General features: G+C 42.0%; 1 protein-coding gene and 1 long non-coding RNA gene across 6 annotated transcripts in view; one reads left to right on the top strand and one right to left on the bottom strand.

Moving 5' to 3' along the window:
- The window catches only part of SPIRE1 (spire type actin nucleation factor 1), a 171,743-nt gene that overhangs the window by 102,815 nt on the left and 42,031 nt on the right, over positions 1-26,897 (bottom strand). For 2 of the 5 annotated variants that reach the window (XM_056521530.1, XM_056521529.1), the window contains exon 3: positions 26,590-26,668. The exons of the other annotated variants lie outside the window; for them this stretch is intronic. In XM_056521530.1, coding sequence (XP_056377505.1) covers positions 26,590-26,668 — 79 coding nt within the window. The remainder of the gene's footprint in view (positions 1-26,589; positions 26,669-26,897) is intronic. 5 annotated transcript variants of the gene reach the window in all.
- LOC130273948 (uncharacterized) lies at positions 5,916-12,321 on the top strand. Its single transcript, XR_008844183.1, has 3 exons — positions 5,916-6,144; positions 7,724-7,791; positions 12,028-12,321. It is a non-coding gene; the product is annotated as an uncharacterized LOC130273948 (long non-coding RNA).

Raw genomic sequence — 26,897 nt, 5'->3', positions numbered from 1 at the left:
GTCCTTAACTGTACTACTATACAGTGCAACCTGCTGCAACACCCACACAACCATAGGCTGCATCAGGGCATGCTGGGAGTTGTAGTCATCTACTAACTAAATGCAACTTCCAGCATTTTCTGACACATAAATTAGAGTAAATAAAATGCACCACATGAACTGGAGAAGCAGAACCTCCGTCCGTCCCCCCCCCCCCCCCCCCCCCCAGTAACACAGCGCTGTTCACTGTTTTCCAATCAAAAGACTCCATATATAAGTCCCTATGAAGACTGAAAAATAGTGATTAAAATATTTTAAAAACTGCGTATATATGTGAATAAGCCCCTTTCCTAATAAAAGTTCTGATAATAAATGGTTCCAATAAAAACTACAGATCACGGCACATAAGATTACCCTCATACATCCCTGTATATGGAAAAATTGGAGTTATGGGGGGGGGGGGGGCACGCAATTTTCTGGGCTTGCATGGGGTGTAAAAGGAGCTACAGCTCTCCCACCCTAATACAGTACATTCCCTAGTACATGCTGCGATCACCGTGGCCGCTATTAAACCATTAGATAACCAGTCTAAGTTGACAGCAGTGTCTAAAGGGATCTTCTTATCCATCCCTGGTGGTCTAGTGGGGGGGGGGGGGGGAATCAGACTATTTTGGTTGAAATTATTTTATCTACCAGGACAAGTGGATTTTCTTGAGGGACAAGTAGATTGTGTTCCGCTTTAGTCCCTTGGACAAGTTTTTTTTTTTTATTTCCACACCCCTGTACATGTCCTTTTACATAATCTCTCTCAAAATTGCACATTAATATATTAGTCAGGCTTGGGGCCACAGGGGACCCCATCAAAGTCCCCTGCTTCTGCAGGAAGTACTCCTCCTCAAACCTGAAATAATTCCTGCACAAAAGGAGTTCAAGCAACTCCATTAAGAACGCATTATTCAATGTGCCATCTTTGATCAATTTTTCTCTGATGGCAAGCATACCTTCCTGGGTTCGTGTATAGACTTATGATATCTACGGTACATAGCAGAGTCTGCCGTACATTTCCCAATTCCTCTTCCTGCAGGGGACTTCGATGGGGTCCCCTGTGGCCACAAGCCTGGCTAATGAATATATTAAAGCTTATGTAGGGCAGACTATGAGAGCAATAAAACAGATTGAAAGAACAGAAGAGTGCAATATGTACATACAAAAAAAATACGATGATCAAAGTCAGAAACAGAAAGAAAGATTTGAGACCAGCGTAGCGAGACATTTTTTTCAACATAGGCATAATGTTAATGAACTAAGAAGGCAGATCCTGTAGAATATAGAAGGTGAGAATGAAGAACAAACTGAAGAAAGATTATAAGAAAGTGAAGTGCACTGGAAACAAAGAATTTTGCACTTTACAACCCCATGGTTAATGAGATTTGTAATCCTGCACATGGGTAGAGAGGAGGAGAAAAAGAGTGGGGCGCTCCCTGTGTGGTATTTTGTGAAAAAGCAAAAAATGGAAATATCCGTCACCAACACCTATGGTGTTTAACGTAGGATTTCAGTATATTACGTTGTTTTTTTGTTTTTTTTTAACTAGTGATAAGTCACATGATCATTTCTCTTTTTAATGTTCTCTTAAAGTCAATTTTTTTTTAACTAGTGATAAGTCACATGATCATTTCTCTTTTTAATGTTCTCTTAAAGTCCGCCCGCAGGAACTCCGGCTAGGACTGCACATATTTATGATTGTGGACCTGAGGAAGGTGCCAGCGAGCGCCGAAACGCGTTGTCCTATTTTTACTGTCTTGACTTCTTTTTTCAATAAAAGTTAGTCCTGCATAAGTGCTGGCTCATCCCGTTTCTTGACTCCAACAGCAGCGCTCTCAACATACCCCCCATTTTTACTCCTCCTACTTTGCTTGTAATCCTGCACATGGAATCCTGTAATGTCTCCTTATAACATCTAGCGGACACTCCGACTGATTATTACACATTGGACTCTTGTAGGTTTATGAATCTTCTATAAAGAAAGAAGAATTGTTGCATTTGAAACAGTATATGTGACAGAGAATACACATGTACCATCTAAACATTGGAAATATAATGGAATCTGCATTCTACTCAGACTGCTACCGACTGTATTGCATTGTAGATGGAGTAAATTAATAGGTAATTGATAGAAAGCATCAATAACATGCCAGGGTCCACAGAAAGGCAAAGGTGATTCTTATTCCCAGGGCACTTAAGAGGTCTGGTGATTTTAAGGGATTGCTTCTATTAACATATGAATAACAGCTTGGCTGCAGGAGCGAAAATTCCTGTTAAGTGGTTGATTTTCAAACCCCTTTCAGGACCGAGCCAATATTTATTTTGGGGTTTCATTTTCTTGAAACTGACAGACTGACAGTTTTAAAAAATTAAAAAAAAAAAAAGCATTCAATAAAATTGAGCGAGTTGTATTGAGTTGGAGGGAGAGGAGTATAAAAACCTTTACATATTGTCAATTTTTATAGGTTTTGTTCAACTTCACTACTTTTAACCTTAAGGATAAGGCCCATTTTGGCCTTAAAGGGGTGCTCCGCCCCTAGACATCTTATCCCCTATCCAAAGGATAGGGGATAAGATGTCAGATCGCCGGGGTGCCGCTGCTGGGGACCCCGGGGATCGCTGCTGCAGCACCCCGCTATCATTACTGCGCAGAGCGAGTTCGCTCTGCATGTAATGACAGGCAATACAGGGGCCGGAGCATAGTTACGTCATGGCTCCGCTCCTCGTGACGTCACGGCCCGCCCCCGTCAATACAAGTCTATGGGAAGGGGGCGTGGCGGTCGTCACGCCCCCTGCCATAGATTGCATTAATGGGACGGGCCGTGATGTCATGAGGGGCAGAGCCATGACGTAACGATGCTCCGGCCCCTGTATTGCCCATCATTACGCACAGAGCAAACTCGCTCTGTGCAGTAATGATAGCGGGGTGCTGCAGCAGCGATCCCCGGGGTCCCCAGCAGCGGGACTGCGGCGATCTAACATCTTATCCCCTATTCTTTGGATAGAGGATAAGATGCCAGGGGCGGAGCACCCCTTTAAGGACCAGACCAATTTTATTTTTGCATTTTCGTTTTTTCCTCCTCGCCTTCTAAAAAATCAAAACTCATATTTCCATCCACAGACCCAAATGAGGGCTTGTTTTTTGCATCACCAAATGTACTTTGTAATTGCATCACTTATTTTACCATTAAATGTACGGCACAACCAAACAAATATTATTTATGTGGGAAAATGTAAAAGAAAACCGCAATTTAGCAAATTTTGGAAGGTTTTGTTTTCACGCTGTACACTTTCCAGTAAAAATTACCTTTTCTTTATTCTGTGGGTCAATACGATTAAAATGATACCCATGATATAATTGTACCGCTTTAAAAAAAAAAAAATCTCAAACCATTTTAACAAAATTAGTATGTTTGAAATTGCCCTATTTTGACCACCTATAAACTTTTATTTTTCTGTATATGGGGCGGTATGGGCCTCATTTTTTGCACCATGATCTGTAGTTTTTATCAGTACCACTTTTGCTAAGGTTTAACTTTTTATAAATAAATAAAATGTGACAAAAAAAGCAGCAAATTTTTGACTTTTTTTTTTTTTAAGTTACGTTTACGTCGTTCACCCTACGGGATAATTAACAATATATTTTAATAGTTCAGACTTTAACGCATGCGGCGATACCAAATATGTGTATTAATTATTATTTTCAAGCTTTTTGGGGGGTAAAATGGGAAAAACGGACGTTTTACTTTTTCATTGGGGGAGGGGATTTTTCACATTTTTGTACTTTTTTATTGAAATTTTTTTTTTTTCCACCAGAACAGAAGACCCAGGGAGATAGTCAGAGCCAGGTGAGGGGACCTCAGGCTGCCATGCTGGATGATCGGATCCCCACAGCAGCGCTGCGGGGGATCTGATCATCCATTCAAAGTACCGCACTGCTGCAGATGCCGTGATCTGTATTGATCATGGCATCTAAGGGGGTTAATGGAAGACCTCCGCGCGATCGCGGATGTCCACCCTTACCGGCGGGTCCCTGGCTGCTGATAGCAGCCGGGATCTGACACGCAATACGCGAGCACCGCTCCGGTGCTCGTGGTCATGGCCGCGTGTAAATGTACGTCATGGTGCGTTAAGTACCACAGCACCATGACGTGCATGTCCATTGTCATTAAGGGGTTAAAGGAAATCTGTCACCAGTGTCACCTGCACTAACCTGTCGGTACCGACAGGTAGAGCAGGTGACACTGACAACAACTGTACTTACCTTGTCCCGTTCCATGCAAAGGATCTCCGGTAATCTCCTCTGTAACTTCAGCTCCGGGCCCGGCTTGGGGCACGGGCAGAGCTTAGTGACGTCACCGCTGCTGTTCTCTAGAAGTGGGACCCAGCAGAGGCGACGTCACTAAACTCCACCCATGCCTCAAGCCGCTGCTGCCCTCTGCTGGCTCTCACTGCTGGAGAACAGCAGCAATGACATCACTAAGCTACGCCTGTGCCCCAAGCTGGACCGGAGCTAAAGTTAACGGAGGAGATCCGGAGATCCCCTGCACGGAACAGGACAAGGCAAGTACCGTTGTCATCAGTGTCAACTGCACTACCTGTCGATATCGACTGGTTAGTCCAGTTGACACTGGTGACAGATTTCCTTTAAAGGATTATACATTTTTGTACAAAAATTAGGCTAAAAATTGTCTTCTGATCCCCTACAACATTTTTTGAAGGAATCTTTTGATAAAATTATGTAATTTATTTTCTAGTATAATAAGTGACCAAAAATATGCATTTCTGGACTTTGGTATTTTATGCTTACACCATTGACTGTACAGATTAATTAACCCTGAAGACTTGAAAAAAGTCTGCACACCAAGCTCCACTGCATGGCTGTAGGATCCCGTGCGGTTGCCTTTGCTACTTTCGTTTATGATGTCCTGTGCTAAGAAGCTGTTTTTATCTATCAGTTTGATACAATAAAGTGAAGAATTATTTTACCGCTGGCTTTCTTCTTTTGGTTTGATTAATTAACATAAAAAACTTACAATGCTAGAGCAGCAGGGGGCCAGACATATAATATAATGTATATTGTCCCCCACTGCGCTACCTATAGATCTTGGCCCACTGTAGCGCTTCTATACATATGGTCCTGCAGAGTGTCAGGGCAGCAGGGGAACGCAGCGCAATGCTTCCCCGGCCGCCAGTGTAGTGCAACATTACAATCCTCGATATGGACTTAAAAAAAAAAAACACCGGGAGCCCTGAATGGCCCCTCGGTGCCAGACATTCAAGGCTCCTGGCGGGGTGCTGATACTAACTAATGAAAAACTGATGCAAACGGATGCCACTAAATAGCATCCCTTTACATCAGTTTGCATCAGTCAATAGAATGGTCCGTTTAGGAGACAATAATGGAAAAAATCTAGACCGGGGACAACGGCTGTGTGAAAGTAGCCTAAAATGTTATGATCAGAGGGCGCATATCCTTTATGATTGGTAAGGGGGGGCGAGACATGAACAACTGATACAGTCTCATCCCATAGGGATCACTGAAAGTCTGTAAAGGCTGAGCATTGCTCACTGTATTTGAAACTATTTTTTCTTCGGATCTATGATGAAAAAAAAAGCAAATTTGTAGTCTATTATTCATTAAAGGGGTTGTCCAATTAACAAAAATACCTCTGTACTGAACGCCCATGTGCCTGCATTGTTTTGATAAGGGGGGCACACATGCTCAATTCAACTGAAGTCCCCTGATGGTAATGGAAGTTGGTCTCCACTGTGCATATAAGCAAGGGGGGGGGGGGGTTGTGGAAAAGTGTGTGCTCTGGTGCATGGCAACAGCAGGGTCACAGTTCATAGAGAAAACCAGGAAGTGATCAGATTCATGAGGGAGAAAAACAGCAATGGGATGCAAGTTACTTTACTCAAAAACCGCACATTTGTCTTCCTTTACATGTATGTATAGGGTGTGCATCCTATTTTACCAACTATGCATTGAAGGACATCTCCTTTAAGGACACGATGACAGGAGAATGACAAAAAGAGAATGACAGAGCCACATAAGATACTGCGAGTACAGTTGAGGTTAAAGAGGGGAGTTTCCACCCTTTAGTTATCGCGCAAAAGGTATACACAGAAATTTGCATGTCACCAAATGTGTTATTATGATGGGTTATTAAGATGGCTGCTCTACCGGATGACTGTCAGTCAGTCAAAATATTAGAAGTATGATTAGAAAGGAGACTTTGTAGCTTTATTTTTCTCACTTTTACGCTCAGTCTGTGGAAAGGTATATAAACCCCCAAAATGCGTTACGGACAGGTGTGTAATCGTATAGTTGGGGGGGGGGGGGGAACTACCCTACTAAAAAGAAGCACATGGTGATTTTAGAGTTTAATATGGCAGCCTCCCTTTCCATGATTAAGGACAGGGCTACGGATGGGCCTTAAAGGGGTACTCCGGTGGAGAACTTTTTTTTAAATGTATTTTTAAATGAACTGGTGCCAGGAAGTTAAACAGATTTGTAAATTACTTCTATTAAAAAAAATCTTAATCCTTTCAGTACCTATTAGCAGCTGTATGCTACAGAGGAAATTCTTTACTTTTTGAATTTCTTTTTTGTCTTGTCCACAGTGCTCTCTGCTGAGACCTCTGTCCGTGTCAGGAACTGTCCAGAGCAGAATAGGTTTGCTATGGGGATTTTCTCCTGCTCTGGACAGTTCCTGATACGGGCATCAGGTGTCAGCAGAGAGCACTGTGGACAACACAAAAAAGAAATTAGCAAATAGCTGCTAAAAAGTACTGAATTAAGATTTTTTAATAGAAGTAATTTACAAATCTGTTAAACATTCTGGCACCAGTTCATTTAAAATGAAGTTTTCCACCACAGTACCCCTTTAAGGTCAAACTCAAACACAAGTTTTAGGTCCTCGATGGAGTTCGATTTTATAACCTATTATGAAAATTAGAAACAAAAGAGAGGTTTTCTAAAAGTTTAAATGGGCACTGTCAGATACAAAAACGTCTGATATGTTGTAAAGCATGCAAAACCAATAGGTTTTCAATTGCTTTCATTAGAAAATTTTCAGTATTTCATACTGAAAAAGCCAGTCAAACAACTGCTCCCCCCGTGCCTACTTGGACACATACTAGTCCTGCTGTGTCCATGCGTCATGGACACACTTCCTTGATTGACAGCTGTGAGCGCAGGGCTCACAGCTGGAGGAAAAATCCTCCCACTGTCAGCTTGTGTCCCGCTACTGTCAGTGAGGACAAGCTGGGAGTTGTAGTTTTGCTAATGCTAGGGGAGACGTGAGCAGACAGCATACTGAGGTAGGAGGCGGAGACCTACACAGTGAGGCCACGCCTCCACCCTTTGAGAGGAATTCAGACTAGTGAGCTAAATTAAAAGTGTAATAAAAAATAAATAAAGGTGCTAGAAACATAAAAATTAGATGTACATGGTCAGGATTAGGTACTGAGGGATATATTTAAAAAAAAAAAAAATTTTGTTGGATCTGACGGGTACGCTTTAAATTCAGCTCCCTAATTAAAATTCAGAATATTTTTTATTTAGAATGTATAATTTAAGACAAAATTTTTATCTGATTTTGTGAAGAATGGATTGTTAGGATTTACAATAATGAAAAATGTTCTTATATCATGACCAAAAAGAAAAAAGTACTAAAAGTTTTCTTTCTAAAAGGACCAGTATAAGATCATACAAAAGCTACAAGGTGACCGCAGATGTTCTTTAATACCTTTCTTTTTCAGGTATGTATTAGATTTGCTACAATAGGGTCACCTTGGATGAACCTTTTTAGAAAATCATTGTTTTATCCTCTGGGCTTTTACTATATATCTAATATTTAAGAGAATGAGAAACCTAAAAGATAAAAGGAATTCTTATCAACGTTCTGACTGTCCACTTCCTTTTCCATCTAACTTTAATGAATTTCTCCCAACATATGACTGTTATCTGGAATGGACACTGGCAAATGCTAGGACACAAGTTATAGCCAGTGCTGAGCAGTTACCTGACCTTGACAATACAGAGTAACGGCACATTCCACTATAAAACCCAAGTGAAATGTTACCTGGAATTACTCCTACAGTAACAGCAAACACATTAATGTATTCTCTCAGCATGAAGGTCAAGGGGAACAATATACTTAGCCCTATGTATTTAACGACTAGAAACAAATAAGTTAAAACAATACATAATATATATGCAATATAAAACAGTTTTTACCTGTATACAATGTTTTAACACAAATTTACCTATTAATTTTCATTTGCCAATAGCAAACATTTTAATCCTTTATCAAGCCACAGTATTTACTGAATAAAGCGGCTCCGGTCACTCCATGGTTGCAATTAGTACTCACAAGTAAAACAAGTAGCCAGTTGCCACTATCTTAGTTGCAGGGCTCAGACTTCTTTTCACCCAGCAGCCCATTTGCAGATAAGTATCGGTCATTCTTTCCTGCTTGCACCTAGTCAGCTAACTGTATGTGTTTCAGCAGTAGTAATACCCCTGTTCTTTCTGGGCCTACTTTGACAGGAAAGCGGTCATACACTAAGGGCATGTTCACACTGAGGAATTGGAGAGGAATTTACTCGAGTAATTCCGCTCGCTTATTCCTCTCCAATTCAGTCAGCAGTGAAAAACCCAAAAGAGTTTAACTGTATTTCCACTCCTCAGATTACACTGAGGAAATTCCGCAAGCGAAATTCCGATGCTGAATTTCATTCTGCATGAAGGATGAACATGTTCTTTCTTCAAGCGGAATCCGCATCTTTGTCCCATAGAAATCAATTTTCAGCCCGACGCCGTTCCACGTGACAATTCCACGCGCCCCAGGAGTATTCCGCACGGACATTCAGCTGCAGCAGAGTCTCCTTGCTCTCAATGGGACTCTGCTGCACTGAGCACACTGTGGAACTTACTCGGCAGATGTTTCTGCTGCAGAAATCCCAATTCCGGCATCTGCTAAAAGAATTGACATGTCTATTCTTTTGCGGATTTTGCTTGGGAATGCAGTGCCATCTACGGGTGCATTTCTGAGCAGTCCTAGTGCCTGCCAGATTATTCAAATGTGCAGAATGTCCACATGTGTTTTCTGTGCTGACATTCTGCACAAATTATACCATGTGAATATGGCCTCAGGAGTCAGTGGGGGGGGGGCATAGGGCTCTGGAGAAGGAGGATGGAGGAGTAGCAAAAGAGGGGTCTAGAAGAGGTGGAGAAAGGATCAAGGAGGACAGAGGGGTCTGGAGGAGGAGGATGGAAGAAGACAGAGGGGTCTGGAGGAAAAGGAGAATGGAAGAAGACAGAGGGGTCTTAGGGAGGAGGAGGATTGAAGAAGACAGGGGTCTGGAGGAGAAGGATGGACAGAGGGATCTGGAGGAGGAGGAAAAGGACCCGGGGGGGGGGGGGGGGGTCTGGAGGATAAGGACCCCGGGGGGGGGGGGGGTCTGGAGGATAAGGACCCGGGGGGGTGGGGGGGTGGGGGGTCTGGAGGATAAGGACCCCGGGGGGGGGGGTCTGGAGGATAAGGACCCTGGGGGGGGGTCTGGAGGATAAGGACCCTGGGGGGGGTCTGGAGGATAAGGACCCTGGGGGGGGGGGGGGGGGTCTGGAGGATAAGGACCCGGGGGGGGGGGGGGTCTGGAGGATAAGGACCCCGGGGGGGGGTCTGGAGGATAAGGACCCTGGGGGGGGTCTGGAGGATAAGGACCCTGGGGGGGGTCTGGAGGATAAGGACCCCGGGGGGGGGGGGTCTGGAGGATAAGGACCCTGGGGGGGTCTGGAGGATAAGGACCCTGGGGGGGGTCTGGAGGATAAGGACCCTGGGGGGGGGGGGGTCTGGAGGATAAGGACCCGGGGGGGGGGGTCTGGAGGATAAGGACCCTGGGGGGGGTCTGGAGGATAAGGACCCCTGGGGGGGGGTCTGGAGGATAAGGACCCGGGGGGGCGGGGGTGTCTGGAGGATAAGGACCCCCGGGGGGGGTCTGGAGGATAAGGACCCCGGGGGTCTGGAGGTGAAAGACAGAGGGATCTGGAGGTGAAGTAAGATCGAGGAGGACAGAGGGGTCTGGAAGAGGATGGAGGAGGACAGAGGGGTCTGGAGGAGGATGAAGGAGGACAGAGGGGTCTGGAGGGGGAGGAGGAGGAGGACAGGGGGTCTGGAGGGGGAGGAAGATGGAGGTGGACTGAGGGTCTGGTGAAAAAGGAGAAAGACTACGAATGAGGCAAGAGGGGTCTGGAGGAGGGAGACAAAGGAGGACAGTGCAGGGATAGAATTCAGCCTAACTGAGAAAAAACAATGTGTGAAAGTATTATTATTAAGGGTACAATGTGTGTCAGGAATATATTCTGGTGGCACACATTGATTTATATGTATATACAGTGGGGATCAAAAGTTTGGGCATACCAGGTAAAAAAATTTATTAATGTGCATAAAGAAGCCAAGGAAAGATGGAAAAATCTCCAAAAGGCATCAAATTACAGATTAGACATTCTTATAATATGGATTTTATTTCCATCATTTACACTTTCAAAATAACAGAAAACAAAAAAAATGGTGTCTGCAAAAGTTTGGGCACCCTACAGAATTTATAGTATGCACTGCCCCCTGCACCTGCCAGTGTCATGGATTGGTCTCAATCATCATCTGGGAAGACCAGGTGATGTCAATCTCAAAGGATTTAAATGCCCAGACTCATCAGACCTTGCCCCAACAATCAGCACCATGGGTTCTTCTAAGCAGTTGTCTAGAAATCTGAAACGGAAAATAGTTGAAGCTCACAAAGCTGGAGAAGGCTATAAGAAGATAAACAACATTTTCAGATGTCAATATCCTTTGTACGGAATGTAATTAAGAAATGGCAGTCATCAAGAACAGTGGAAGTTAAAGCAAGATCTGGAAGTGCAAGAAAAATATCAGACAGAACAGCTCACAGGATTATGAGAAAAACAATTCAAAACCCATGTTTGACTGCACAACCCCTCCAGAAAGATCTGGCAGACACTGGAGTTGTGGTACACTATTCCACTATAAAGAGATACTTGTACAAATATGGTCTTCATGGAAGAATCCTCAGAAGAAAACCTCTTCTACGTCCTCACCACAAAAAATCAGCGTTTGAACTTTGCAAATGAACATATAGACAAGCCTGATGCATTTTGGAAACAAGTTCTATGGACTGATGAGGTCAAAATTTAACTTTTTGGCCAGAATGAGCAAAGGTACGTTTGGAGAAGAAGGGGAACAGAATTTAATGAAAAGAACCTCTGTCCAACTGTATAGCATGGGGGTGGATCAATCATGCTTCGGGGTTGTATTGCAGCCAGTGGCACAGGGAACATCTCACGAGTAGAAGGAAAAATGGATTCAATAAAATTTCAAAAAATTTTGGATGGCTTCTAGAAATGGATAATGATCCTAAACACACCACGAAATCCACGGGGGATAACATCAAGAGGCGTAAACTGAAGGTTTTGCCATGGCCTTCACAATCTCCTGACCTCAACATAATTGAAAATCTATGGATAGACCTTAAAAGAGCAGTGCGTGACAGACAGCCCAGAAATCTCAAAGAACTAGAAGACTTTTGTAAGGAAGAATGGGCAAAGATACCTCTAACAAGAAGTTAAAGACTCCTGGCTGGCTACAAGCGTTTACAAGCTGTGATACTTGCCAAAGGGGGCAGTACAAGATATTAACTCTTTGCAGATGTTATTTTTTTGTTTTCTGTTTTTTTGAAAGTGTAAATGATGGAAATAAAATCTAACTTTTGTTGACATATTATAAGAATGTCTAATCTGTAATTTGATGCCTTTTGGAGATTTTCCATCTTTCCTTGGCTTCTTTATGCACATTAATACAAATTTTTACCTGGGGTGCCAAAACTTTTGATCCCACTGTATGTCTTATATCTTTCCAAGAGATGAAAGGTGTCTGATCACGGTGTATTTGCCAATTCCCATATTTTGCTATTTAATAGATTTCGTGGACAGATCATAATCACTAACCATAACATATGTAGCAAACATGGAGAGAAAAAAAAAACTAAATGGGAAATAGCCATCCGTTCCGCACATTGACAATGTATCAACAGCTTCTGTGTACAAAGCCAGTAGAGTACAGTAGAGTTTATTACAAGGCAATATAAAGACCCAGGAAACAAGGAAAGAATTATTGCAAAAATGGAAATATCAAAGCCCTGCAGCCAAAGTCTAACAGCTGATCTCTGAAGAGAACATTCCTTTCATAACAGATGCCAACGCCTATGTTACAAAACTCGCAAAAAATAAATAAATAAAATCAAATTATGTGCAACAGTTCATTTATTTCCCTTTTGAATAATAAAACATGGCAGCAATCTCTTATTCTAAGGGAGACACAAACCATGTTTCTATGAGCTACTGAAATGTACACTATGGGGGAAGTTATTAAAGGAAATATGTCATCAGTATCACTAGCACAAACCTGTCATACAGTCTTGTAGTGCGGGTGATACTGATCAAAATGATACTAACTGCATCTTGATCCATCACTCTGTTCCGCCGTAATTCTTCTTTTTCTGTATATGCAAATTAGTTGCTTGGGGCACAGGCAGAGCTACGAACCCTGCTCCGGGCACTGTGACGTCATCTTCGCAGGGTGGGCACTCTGCCCGGCTCCCCCATCTTCATAATCTCCCTCCCTGCTGGCTCATTGTACGTTCCTGTTCGGCGAATGTGCCGCTCCCTGGGTACACCAAGAAGCGGCGTACGGCTAAGCTTCATTCTAACGTTCTTGTGTGGCTGAACGCCGTTTTCGGGTGTACCCAGGGAGCGGAGCATGCGTCAAACAGTAACGTATACCAAGCCAGCAGGCAGGGGGATTATGAAGATGGAGGAGCCGGGCGGAGCGCCGAACCGGCGAAAAGGACGTCACAGTGCCTGGAGCAGGGTTCGTAGCTCCTCCCGTGCCCAAAGCAACTAATTTGCATATACAGAAAAAGAAGAAGAATTACGGCAGAACAGAGCGACGGATCAAGATGCAGTAAGTATCATTTTGATCAGTAACACCCGCACTACAAGCCTGTATGACAGGTTAGTGTGGGTGATGCTGATGATGAATTTCCTTTACATGCAATTATTTTTGAATGTGGAAAATGGCAAATAATCAAACCATTTTTGCACTAAGTGCAGATGTGTGCGATTTGCTGTTTTTGCTAGCATGCACCAATACATAAATACAGCAAGCCTGTGTGCTGGTTGGGGAGCCTGAGCGTGCAGAGGCTCAATAACTGCTGCCTCTATAGGTTATCAAAAGATCCTCACATGTGCATAATAGGGAGAACCACCATCACTCCTCAGACCTACCTGTTGGATTTTATTATTTTAATTCTTTTAAACATAACATTTTTGGAGGTTATTTTTAGGCCAATCACAAGTCACAAGAAATACATTTTCAGCAGTAAGGGTTCTACCATAGTGCCCTAACCTATCATTCCTGTAATAGAGTGTAAAACAACCTCAAGGACCCTTTTGCATGATCTTGACAAGCAGTAGGTTACAGATCTGCACTACCAGAAGAAATCAGACTAAAATTCAGACAATTCAGCCTTTTCTAGACCATTGATCTCACCATGTGCTGATAACTACTACAACTCCTAACATGCCCAACAGCCGTTAGTCTAGAACAATGGGGGAGATTCATCAAAACTGTCAGGCAACTGCTGCACTTTTCCTCTACACAGGTTTTAAGGAATCTCCCCTAGTTTCCATGGCTATCCTGCCAACCAAAAGACACCAGAAAGGGGAGATGAGCCCGAGCGATTTGGGGAAGACTTTGGGGAAGGTTTATCAAATTCTGTCCGGAGGAAAAGTTGCTGAGTTGCTCATTGCAACCAATCAGATCACATCTTTCAGAGGCTTTTTTAAAAGTGAAAGAAGCAATCTGATTGGTTGCTATGGGCAACTCGGCAACTTTTCCTTTGGACTTTTCCTCTTATTCATTTCTTATACTGAATAAGCATTTTTACCAAACAGACAAACAAATACACCGTTCTGATGATTCCTCAAACTGTTGTGTGCTAGACAGCCGGTATTTTCATATGCCTAGTTTGCACTAAACTGGTTACACACTGGCATTTACAGACATATTTTTATATTCCTATTATGGCCACAAGTCCAAGCTTGTTTGCAGTTCTGAAAATCCGAATGGACAGCTGTGAGTTCGGTCTTCAGAATTGCTGTCAGGCTGGGACTTCCTTCCGTAATACAGAATAAAAATGTGTCAGTGATATGCCCATGTGAAAGCTGCCTTATATTGTTTTTTCTGTAGTGCTTTGAACTTCATCCCCTATCCGAAGGATATGGAATAAGTTTTAGATCGCGGGGGGTCCGAGCGCTGGGCCCCCCGTGATCTCCTATACAGGGCTGTGACAATGTACAGGAAAGGGGGTGTTCCGTCCCCGCATGACGCGGCAGCCAACACGCCCCTCCATGAATCCCATAGAGATACATGGAGGGGTGTGCCGGCTGCCGTGTCATGTGGGGACGGAACACCGCCTTTCCTGTACATTGCCACGGCCCCATACAGGAGTTCGCGGGGGGCACCAGCACTCGGACCCCCCGCAATCTATAACTTATCCCCTAACCTTCGAATAGGGGATAAAGTTCAGAGCACTACAGATCTCCTTTAAAAGTTGAGTTAAAGACACAGTAGTAGGGGTTTGGATAGTGCTTTAGTATGGAAACAGTGTAAATAATGATTAAACACCAGACTGGCTTCCTTGCTCATGAAACACAGAACTCCTTCTCAACTTCATATGACCAGCCATGTGATTTCACTACATTCCTCACTCGGATCTGCTCGTAAGAGTAGGTGTGTTCACATCATATGCTCTATGCAACTATTAAGCCCTAGGCTAGGGGTTACAAATACCCTTAAACTTAACTTTGAGAACTTAGGTGGTTTTGTTTTTGGGCTAGAGGGAAACGATGGAGTGGGTGGTGTCATTGGTGAGAAGGATGGGTTTGTGTTTTTGTGTATTTTGTTTACAATAAAAATAGGTAAAACCTAAAAAAAAAAAACAACGCAATATGTAATTAGATATCCCTTATACTACAGTATACACATTATATGCTGTGACCCAAGCATGAAGACTACATCTCAAGCCATAAACTGAAGTTCAATTATTTCAGGCATAAAACATCTGAGGGCTCACAGCAATGACTTTAAGTTAATCATAAACTGTGAAAAAGAGCTCCCAAACATATCCCAAAGAAGTATGGAGTACCATTAAATTATTAGCTACACGAGAAAGACAAAATAAAAGAAAAAAGGATCTGGGATTTAAATGTCTAACCCGAGGCAAGTCATGTAGTCCTGGCTAAACAGATTCAGCTGAGAACTGCATGTACTCCCCTAGCACAGGGGCTGCCATAATGTCATATTCTAATTTACTAACAAATTTCCTTAATTACTAAACAGAATAAAAACAAGTCAGAACCAAAGAACTCCAAGCACTGCTGGAAAGCACACACAAGCCAATGGCAATTTAATCATCATTTCAGACCAGGCCTTCCAGTCATTATTGGTAATCCTCAAGCCCAACAGGAGTAAGTTGCACTTGCAGAAGGTTTGTGCTGGGTATTATGTACTTTACTACAATAATTACTTATATAATTATTGATAATAACACTCATTTCTCATCTGTATGTCTATATGTATAACCTCTTCAAGCTAGACAATGTTAACTAGTGTATTTAATAAAATATAAAAATGATGTCTGTAAGTCTATTTATCATGTACATACCCAAAGAAAGCCTTATATGTAGATATTTACGACAAAATGAAATGACATGTCAGTTATAACAGCCCCTTAACTCCCTTCTTGGCCATATATCACTACTTTCGCCGCTGTTCGCCATAACAGCCCCTCTCCTGCCAATAAAAGATTTTCAGATTGTGAAATTTTCAGTATTCCTTAAACGGGTACTCCACTGGAAAATGACAGAAAGTTAAACAGATTTGTAAATTAATTATATTAAAAAATCTTAATCCTTCTAGTACTTATAAGCTTCTGTATGCTACACAGGAAGTTCTTTTCTTCTTGAATTTCCTTTCTGTCTGACCACAATGCTCTCTGCTGACATCTCTGTCCATTTTAGGAACTGTCCAGAGCAGGATAGGTTTTCTATGGGGATTTGCTCCTACTCTGGACAGTTCCTGACATGGACAGAGGTGTCAGCAGAGAGCACTGTGGTCAGACAGAAATGAAATTCAAAAAGAAAAGAACTTCTTGTGGAGTATACAGAAACTTATAAGTACTGGAAGGGTTAAGATTTTTTAATAGAAGGAATTTACAAATTTGTTTAACTTTCTGGCACCAGTTGATATATATATATGTGTGTTTTCCAGCGGAGTACCCCTTCAAAAGTGAACTGACAGGAGGGTCTAACCGATAGGAGGGTCATGCTAACCTGAATACACAAGCTTACAGTGTAGATGACCCTCTTTTTCACAAATCCATCCAGCAAAATATATATTCTATATACACACACACTTATTCTGGAAAACTAGCAATGAGGGCGTTCCCAACAATACGAATGTTAATTTTCTGGCCGTGCTGCCGCCACTTCATTTATATTCACAGCTACTGCAGCACTAGCGACAACGTGTGTTATTAGCCGGGAGCCATGTAATCAAAAGTACTGCAGGATCAGTGAATATTAATGAGGGGGGGGGGGGGGAAGAACTGCCAGGAGATTAAGATGTTAGTATTGCTTTAAGCGCAGCGGGAACGCCCCATTAATACAGCAACTAAACACAAGGTAGTTATACTGCAACAGGGAAGCCTCTACCATGCAAAGTTTTCAAAGCAGACTAGAGTATTAAGATGTACTGTTCAAGATCTTTTGAAGATGCACAAAGAAACCGGCATTGTTGAAGACGGAATACACAGTGGTTGACCAAGGAAACCTGGTGCAACAAATAAAAGACCCTTCATGGTTACTTCCCTTTAAAATGAGAAGAAGTGGTGTCATCAGCTTAGAACTGGTAGAAACCAATGAGACCAGGTATTGATTGTGGACGTCTAGGCAGAAATGGAAGACCATTGTGGCCAAAAAGCCATGCCTTTGCTGTGAAAATAAGGCGACCCGACTGTGTGAAAAAAAATAGGGACTAGAGTGCAGAACAATGTTAAACTGATAAGTCCAAATAAAAAATAATTTGGTTGTAAGGCTAGGTTCACACTATGGAATCTCCGGGCAGAAAATTTCCACACAGAGATTCCGAGTGCGGCCAGCGCCGACTGAATCAGTCGGCGCAAGGACCGCGCGGACACGGCAGTCTCCAATAGATTGCAATGTGTTCTGCGAGTATTTCCGCCTGAAGAAAGAGCAACCCCATTCTTCAGGCGGAAATTTCCAAGCGGATTTTCCGTTCACAAATTTCGCTTCACAAATTCCGAAGTGTGAATTTGTGAACGGAAACCCATTCACTATACAGTACATTTTAGCAAGGGGAATGTCCGCCTGCAATTTTAAAGAGGAATTGCAGGTGGAAATTCTGTAGTCTGAACCTAGCCTAACACAACGCAGTTTTTTTTACCTAAGGGCTGAAGAGCGGTACAATAATGGAGTGCCTGTAGGCAACAGTGAAGCATGGTGGAGATTCCTTGCAAGTTTTGGGGTCGGGATAAAAAACATTAGGGTCATTAAAAATAAGCTTTGTACATATTGGGGGAGATTTATCAAAACCTGTGCAGAGGAAGAGTGGTGCAGTTGCCCATAGCAACCAATCAGATTGCTTCTTTCATTTTCCACAGGCCTCTTTAGAGGCCTGTGGAAACTGAAAGAAGCAATCTGATTGGTTGCTATGGGCAACTGCGCCACTCTTCCTCTGCACAGGTTTTGATAAATCTCCCCCATTGTTCAGACCAAGCGTCAGTCCTGCGATCATAAATAATAGCTGGCAGTCATATCAGACTCATCCATTGAACTAGTTTATGGAGCAAAACAGCTGGGTCTGCCGGACAGCCAGGGAGTAAAGTGCACTAGCAAAATATTTAGCACAGAAAATATGCGTGATCTGATAACAGTCCGTGCAGCAATTTAAAAAAGCAGGCGGATAATCTAATGCACCGAGGAACGTCTACCAACAGATCAGACTTCAAAAACACTGCAAATGATACATTTCCTCCCATAATGTTTATGGATACATTTAGGATAACTTTATCACATCTATGCCATGATCTCCCATGGTTCATTATGAGTTATAGGGGGGGGGGATCAGCCTATTCATGTACAGCCCCATGACAAGTCAGCATAACATTCTCTGAAGAACATTAATTCTACAGTCTAATTATAGAAAGCAAGTGACCAAACTGACCACAGCTAAACTGCACGAGAGAAATGGGGCGAATGTAATTATAACTTATAGGTTACCAGGCATTAAACCCAGAGGAGCTTTATCTGCACAGCACACAGTAAATATTGAATACACTGAAGCCAAGAAACACTGTAGATTGACTAGTCAGGGGGGAATATGGGGGTTAACAGGAGCTTAAAAAAAATGATAATACAATTTTAAAAGGTTTTTGTTACACTGTGCTGCTTTTCTTTAAATTGTGGTTATTGCTTTAAAACAACTGCATAAAATAAATATAGTACAGGAGAATAAACCTTGTAATATATCTTGTCAAAGATAAGTGCCTCTTACTTCTTATATCAAGCCCCTCCAGCTAAACACCCATTTACTCAGACAAAAAATAAAAAAATAAAAAGGGAGCTAGAGAGACATGAATTACTGATGTTTTCAAATCCTATAAAAGGGGAGGGTGGTAGGAATAGCCTACACCAGTTACAAGTACTAACAGAGTACCCAGTGTTGCCCAGTCTACCTACCTAAACCTTGTGGGAGAGGAATCAACAATGACACTATCGTTCCCATAGCCTATCCCCCTGCACAAAATTTTCTGCACCTGCCTGGGTGATAGTCAGCGGAACGTTTAGACGTTCTGGGCAATCTTTGCAGTCTGAGAGTAACGGAAGTCCCATAGACTTGCATAAGACTCCAGACAAAAATCCACACAAATGGGGATGGATTAGGGTTAATTTATGGCCATGACTGTAGGAAAGCAGAGCTCCCCTCTTCTGTGTGTGTTTGTGTGTTTGTGTGTTTGTGTGTTTGTGTGTGTGTTTGTGTGTGTTTGTGTGTGTTTGTGTGTGTTTGTGTGTGTTTGTGTGTGTTTGTGTGTGTGTGTGTGTGTTTGTGTGTGTGTGTAGAGTATGGGAGACACCAGAGGCTTGGACAACAGAAACCAGCAGAGCAGAAATCTTGTGAAAAACCCTATACACAAGTTATATAATGGCCAGAAATAGTGCTACCCTCAAGTATATAAGACCGTACATAAGTACATAGACTGTACATAAGAATGTACAAAAGTTGTCTGAAACAGCTAGGCTTCAAATTATAATATGCAACATGCAGTCAACAGCACTGACTGCTATTGGAAATTGCCAATACAGTTGTTGACTAGACATCTATAGCTTAGCTGAATGCCTACAATACAATGGGAGGGTTGGTGTTCTATAGGCTGCTGTATAACATCAGGTAACCAGAGCAGGCTCTGTACAAATGCTGAATCAGCAAGGAATGCTGGAGAACTGTAAATAAAGTCCTGGAATATTGTTAATGTTTTATACTGTATAAATATAGATCCTACTTGTAAACTGGAAAATGTCAAAATTTGTTACCGTATTTTTCGCCGTATAAGACGCACTTTTTCTTCCCCAAAACTAGGGGGGGGAAGTTGGTGAGTCTTATACGGCGAATACCTGCGGCCATCAATGGCCGGGACCCGCCGCTAATACAGGACATCACCGATCGCGGTGATGCCCTGTATTAACCCTTCAGACGCGGCGATCAAAGCTGACCGCTGCGTCTGAAGCGAAAATAACACTAACCCGGCTGCTCAGTCGGGCTGTTCGGGACCGCCGCTGTGAAATCGCGGTGTCCCGAACCGCTTACAGGACACTGGGAGGGACCTTACCTGCCTCCTCGGTGTCTTCTCCGTGCCGGGATCCCATGCCCTCTCCTTCGACGTCATCACGTCGTCGCGCACGCTGTCATCCAATAGGAGTGGCGTGCGTAGCGGTGTGATGACGGCGACGTGATGACTGCGACAGAGAGCGTGGATCCCGGGGAAGAAGAAGTCCGGAGCGTCGGGGACACCACGGGGACACGGCGACAGCGATGGAGCAACATCCAGGGCACCGGTGATGGGTCCGGAGCGGCGGGGACATGCGAGTACTACCTCCTATACCAGTGGTCTTCAACCTGCGGACCTCCAGATGTTGCAAAACTACAACTCCCAGCATGCCCGGACAGCCAACGGCTGTCCGGGCATGCTGGGAGTTGTAGTTTTGCAACATCTGGAGGTCCGCAGGCTGAAGACCACAGTTGGGTTCAGAATCTATATTTTTTTAGATTTGGCACCTATAAATTGGGTGAGTCTTATACGCCGGTGCGTCCTATAGGGCGAAAAATACGGTATATACTGCAGAATTTTGAGTGTGAAAAAAGTCAAAACTAATTTACCTGAAGATCGGGCTGTATTGTTGTAAGTTATGTATTTTCAATGTTATTTATCAGTGAAGGTAGAATTACTACTATCAATTTACTACCATTAATTCTACATTAGTTGAAGTTACTAGGTGGATGTTAGCAGTAAATGGGCATAAATATGGGCAGTGTGATGTGAAACATAATATACTAGCTGTGTACAGTCCAACAATACTCCCCTCCCCACAGATGTAACCAAGGAAAGTGACCTGATCAATGAACTCTAAAGACTGTTCTAGAGATTAATGTATCACACGTACTGTTCAACCATGAACAAGAAGAAATTAAAGCTAAAAGCTCATGTGCTTCCCTTACTAATTATTTATGATAGCAGCCATACTCTTTGAACAGTGCTTCTATACACTGAAAAGGCATTATTATGGTACTGAAGGCAATCTAATGTATTGTTTTTAGACATTATGAAGCTTGACAAATTTAAAAAGAAAGCCAACTAAGACTATGATTTCTGCTAGATAGTTCCAGTTACATAGGTTTTTATATATGTCTGGAAGTGAGGTTAAAAAAATAAATAAAAAAAATAAAAATTAGCTATACTCACATCTCCTGATCCCCCAGAATTGCAGGTGGATGTCATCTGCTCATTGCTTGTCACAGCTTCTTCCTGCTTCTGGGACAAGTATTCTCAGCAGAAACTGCCATGTTAGCCAATCACTGACTAATGCGGCATGCTGCTGTGGCCGGTGTTTAGTTTCTGTAAATGAGTATAGAAAAATAAGTCTTTCAGCTCACCTCCTCCATGGTCTGCAAGGACTCGAGCCCGGCCCGGCTTGGTACTTGTTAGTAAAATAAAAAATGGGTAGTCCAGCAGTACCTTTAAAATGTAGATCCTTTATTGAGCTTTTCTTTAAAATGCAGAGCACACACCATACACCTTCACCTGGTCAGCAAACCTCTCCTATGGACGCGTTTCGAACGCATGCGCGTTCTTGATCACCAATCTGTACAGATTGCTTGTCTCACAAGCAGGAAGAAGTGGTGACGAGCAATGACCAAATGATGTCAGACCAGAAACAGTTTTCAATAAATTTGTTCTTAAGACAAGTTTTCCTCATAAAGTGGTTTTCCACTGTTCTGGAAGCTCTTTACAGGCGAGGAAAGGGATTTCAAGCACTCATGTTTTAGAATATAGTAACTTGCTACTCGTTGATCATAACAGCACAATACCTTGTGGAGACCACCAACCAAGTGGGTTTTAGAAATATTCTTACGTCTTGGTCTTATTACATATAAAAAGTCTATTATCAGCACCCCACAGCAGTTTGCTTCATCTTATTTTATAAGAATTATAGATGACCAGAATCAGATAAAATGGCATCATAAAGACTCGTGCCGTACTGATGTACACTGAAAAGTTGTTCTAGCTACAGTTTTCACTAACTATAATGGACTTATCAGAGTAGTATCATCCTAGCATGTTTTTATCTGGTTATTATTTTGGAACTTTTCCGTGACATTTCTTTCCTTCCTTTCGATACCATTTCCGCAAGGAATATCAACACAATAAACAACATGAAAGCAGAAGTGCAATAGGACCGCTGCCAGTTCCTCTCCAGTAGAGGAGCAAATTAAATAGAATGCTTAATGGCACAGAAAATTGATAAATGCCTTCGGCCTGTATTTAGATCAAGCAATATCAGCAGAAACAGACCTAATCATGTAGTACATAACTGACCGCGGCATAGAAGCATTAGACAAGCACGGTAGAGGAACACACACCTTCCATTGACTAAAAGTAAGAGCTTTTTCTGTGGAAATGCTGCAGCGAGACATTACATGAAAGGCATTTCATAAAAACGACACCGACACTTCAGAGGGGATCTTCATAAATAAACTTATATGGGCCGTGTAGGTTTAGGATTTTCAAAAATGTAACCAGGAAATACTATAGACTCAATTTCCCAAGTTTTCTTTACTTCCTGCAAACAATAGGTCAACAATAACGCAAAAAAAATTACTAACTTTTAGTAGAATTGTATGCAACACAATAAGCAGATTTAAGCTTTAAGAGAATGGTCCACAGACTGCATCAAGCTAAAGTATATAGAAAACATTAAAAGGGTTTTACCACCATAGACACATAAGAGTGTGGAGCCTTAGGTAGGGGTCCCAGGAAAAAAAAAAAAGAGTGGGAACTCCCAAGATTTCCACTCAAGGGCTGGTCCTGCTAATGGGAACGGTGTTCCTGCTGTGGAAAAAGTGCAGGAACTCAGTTCCTACAGGACTTGAGCCCTGGCCTTAGGGATTCCATGTGTTACCTTTTAGAGTTTCATATAAGAAGCTATCAACACCTTCATTCATACAGCACCTAAGGATCGGGGGGATGCCATGATTTCCATATAAAACTAGGGGGGGGAAATAAAAATACAGAGCCTCATAAACTTCAGAGGAAACATTACAGTTCTGTGCATGGGACATAATCATATATGATTTGGGGGGGGGGGGGAGACTAGCCCTAGGAGACTCATTCAATGTATGATTATAGAGATAAGATTGGTTTTATTTTGATATTTGCTCATTCTAGGGTCAAGAGTCCAGTGAGTGGTCCTGATCAGTGATTGGGAGCATTCCCTATAACTGCATATACAGGGTCAGCTGTAAATCATTGATCAAGACCACTCACTGGACTCCTAAGCCCAGCATTAGCAGGAATCAAAATTACATATTTTTTCAAGAAACATATATAATCAATAAGCCCATCTTCCATATAAAGTAATGAAGTAATGCCATTGCTCCCTGGAGCTGGCTATGGTTGGTGCCAGATACTTTATCAAATAAACAGTACTTTCTAGTTTGTGAATAAAGTAACCACACACTGAAATTGTAGTAGCATAGAAGGAAAATTTTGAATAGGTCTGAGAATAGTATCTATACGTACATTGGGCCTCATTTACTAAGAGTGTAGGGTTTTTCTAGGTGGAAATTTCCAGCCACTTATTCAAAAGGATTTTCTGTGAATTCAATAGTAAATAGGTCACGTTGTGAATAGACGCCCCTTTCTGGACCGACCACGCCCCTTTGTAACACCACATCCCTTTTTGGCTTTTCAAAATGCAATGTCTGGTTAGTTGGATTTTCCTGTCTCAGACACTATGCACCAAAATAACATGGAAAAATCTGACAAAAACTAGTGGAGTTTAGCTTAGTAAACGAGGGCCAGTATCTCCCATAAGCCAGTACACTCCTTCCATTTTTGAAAATATTCTATTATATCTTTTCATGTGAGAACACTGAAGAAATGTTAGTTCCCTTAATGAACTGTTGCTCCTTATTGCCAGACGAAATCATGCAGGACCAGACCATGACGCTCCCATCCCTATGATTGACTGTAGGCAAGACACACTTTTCTTTGTACTTCTCATCTGGTTGCCACCACACACACACACTTGACACCATCTGAATGAAATAAGTTTATCCTGGTCTCATCGAACCTCAGGTTATGGTTCCAGTAATCCATTTCCTTAATCTGCTTGTCTTCAGTAAGCTATTTGCGGGCTTTCTTGAGCATCATCTTTAAAATATGCTTCCTGCTGGAACAACAGCCATGTGGACCAATTTGATGCAGTGTGTAGCGTACGGTCTTGGCGCTGACAGACTGATCCCCCACCTCTTCAACAATGCTGGCAGCAATCCTACCTCTATTTCCCAAAGACAACCTCTGGATATAACGCTGAGCATGTGCACTCAAACTTCTTTAGTAGATCATTGAGAGGACTGTTCTGAATAGAACCTGACCTGTGAAATCCCTGTATAGTCTTGTCCACCGTGGTTCAGCTAAGTTTCATGGTCTTGACACTCTTCTTATAGGCCAAGCCTTCTTTATGTAGAGCAACAATTCTTTTTTTCAGATCCTCATGCCATGAGGTGCCATGTTGAACTTCCAGTGACAAGTATTAGAGAGGCCATGTAACACTAGCAAGTCACAACTGGGTCCAATTTAAACAAACAATTTTACTTTGGGTTGTACTTACTTTTGTTGCCAAGGTTTAGGCATTAATTGGCTGAGAGTTGAGTTATTTAAGGGGACAGCAGACAAGATTTTACATTGTAGTAGAGTGTCATTTCTTCAGTGTTGTCACATGAAAAGATATAAAATATTATCAAAAATGTGAGGGGTGGACTCACTTATGTGAGATACTCTTTATGCTTCGGATGCTTTTGACTATGACTGAGGACACTCCTTTGCGTTCCCACGAGTGTATATGAATAGAAGTAAAATGAGTCTAGAGCTGATTCTATGTCATCAAATCGATCTTCCCATCCTATAGGTTATAGCCCGAATGTTGAACACAGAAAGTCAAAAAGACATATACAACTATCCTGTAATAAGACCCCAGACTAAATGCAAGCATCTTCACATGACTAACCAAGAATGAATCTAATACATTCAGATTGAAGGTAGAGATGAATGTCATCCAAACCTCTGCCATAAACAATAACTTACTATGTTCTATAACACGAGCATCTCTCTCTTTATACCTCAATGTGAATGTTTAAACTAAAGTGAAAAGGAATGTTGAGATCCTCTTGGATGAAAGTTCAGTGCAATACGATGCAATGCGGTGATATGTTACATTGCAGTAGAGATTTCTTCAGTCCATTAGCGGTTATCAGGACTATTCTCCTGCCAAGAGCGGCTTTCTGTGACTTTATTACCGGCTATTAGTACAGAGAAACTGTACACTACTATTCTACACAACAAGCTGCTGCACTGTTATACAAAAGCTCTAAACTCCTTCTGAAATATAGTGTAAAGTCAACACAATGCTCGGCCTATGAGATACAATATCACACGAAATCTATTATTTCTCTAAAAGATCTTGTCTGTCAAGGTCAGTTACTTAGCCACATGGGAAACTTGATTTGAGCCTAAGAGTGATCTAGAAAGACAATTGTATAAGATGCATTGCTGGAGGAGTATTCAGAATACAGGCTTGGCATGCTGCTGTGTAGTATGTCATCAGAAATTACTGAGTAGCATCTACAACCATGCATAAAAGTGGCAGTAAACACCACCAAGAGTTAACTCTAACATGTACTTTAGGGCTAAGAAAGCCTTTATGTAGCGTTAAAAAGTTTGACACATATGGTAACCAAGGTTAGGAAATGTCTGTTAGGAAACACAGAAGCCTTATTATAAAAACATCCAGAAAATCAAATGAGAATTTTCCAATTCATCTCAATTTTTTTCCAAAGTCTGGAACAGGAAAGTTATTTTGCTTATTTACCCAGTCTACATTTAAAATTATTTTCATTCTAATGAGATCCCACTTTGGGTTTACTTAGGATAATTCACATGGATGTTGAGTCATAAGAATGTCTAGATCTAGTATTGGGAGTAAGGAAATATTCTGCATGTCTTTACATACAGAAGACATTACATCTGAAAGTAAGTTTTGACGGGTAAACAATACTATGAGCGTGAAATCTGTCCTCATTATCAGCGGGTGGTTTAAGGCATAACATATTACGGTCTTGTTCTATTCATCTTCTACTTTGTGCATACTGTGAAAGACAATAGCAGACATGCTGGGCTTGCAAACAAGATATTACAGATGCATTTGTATTTAAAATACATGTCTAACTACTTCACTATGCTGGTCCCAAGACACAGGAAAGCCATATTTATAAAAGTTTGCAAGTAGAAAAGAAGTAGATTGCACTCACCCACTAGTGAAGTTAAAACGTCTTCTTTATTGGAACATCGTTAAAACATGCTAAAGGGAGGGGTAGAGAGATGCGGTCAGCGTGAGCTGACCGCATCTCTGTACCCCTCCCTTTAGCATGTTTTAACGATGTTCCAATAAAGAAGATGTTTTAGCTTCACTAGTGGGTGAGTGCAATCTACTTTTCTACTTGCAAACTGCATTTACAAGCTCTGAACTTTTTGATTGGCACCCCCTGAAGTACATGTATACATCACCTCTGGGCTGTTCCACGCTCCACACCGTGTCCTTAACCCCAGATATCCCAGCTTTGGTGCCTGCCTTGTCTTTCTCAGCCTAAGTAGATTTATAAAAGTATCACTCGCTAGGCCAATAAATATTAACATGTACATATGATGGAAAGAATCACAGAGGTGGCAGTCTTGCCCGTACATATGCTACTAATGGATACTACAAGTACACACTAAAGTCCATGATAATAATGGGGTCATAAGGACAGATCATAGCAATGGCGTGTCTGAATAAACAATATAACAATATTTACATATTTTCTCTTATCCTCACA

Source organism: Hyla sarda, chromosome 5 (genome assembly GCF_029499605.1).
Source record: "Hyla sarda isolate aHylSar1 chromosome 5, aHylSar1.hap1, whole genome shotgun sequence".
Classification (NCBI taxonomy): Eukaryota; Metazoa; Chordata; class Amphibia; order Anura; family Hylidae; genus Hyla; species Hyla sarda.
The sequence above is the reverse complement of the archived record's forward strand: the minus strand, read 5'-3'. Positions and strand labels throughout refer to the sequence as shown.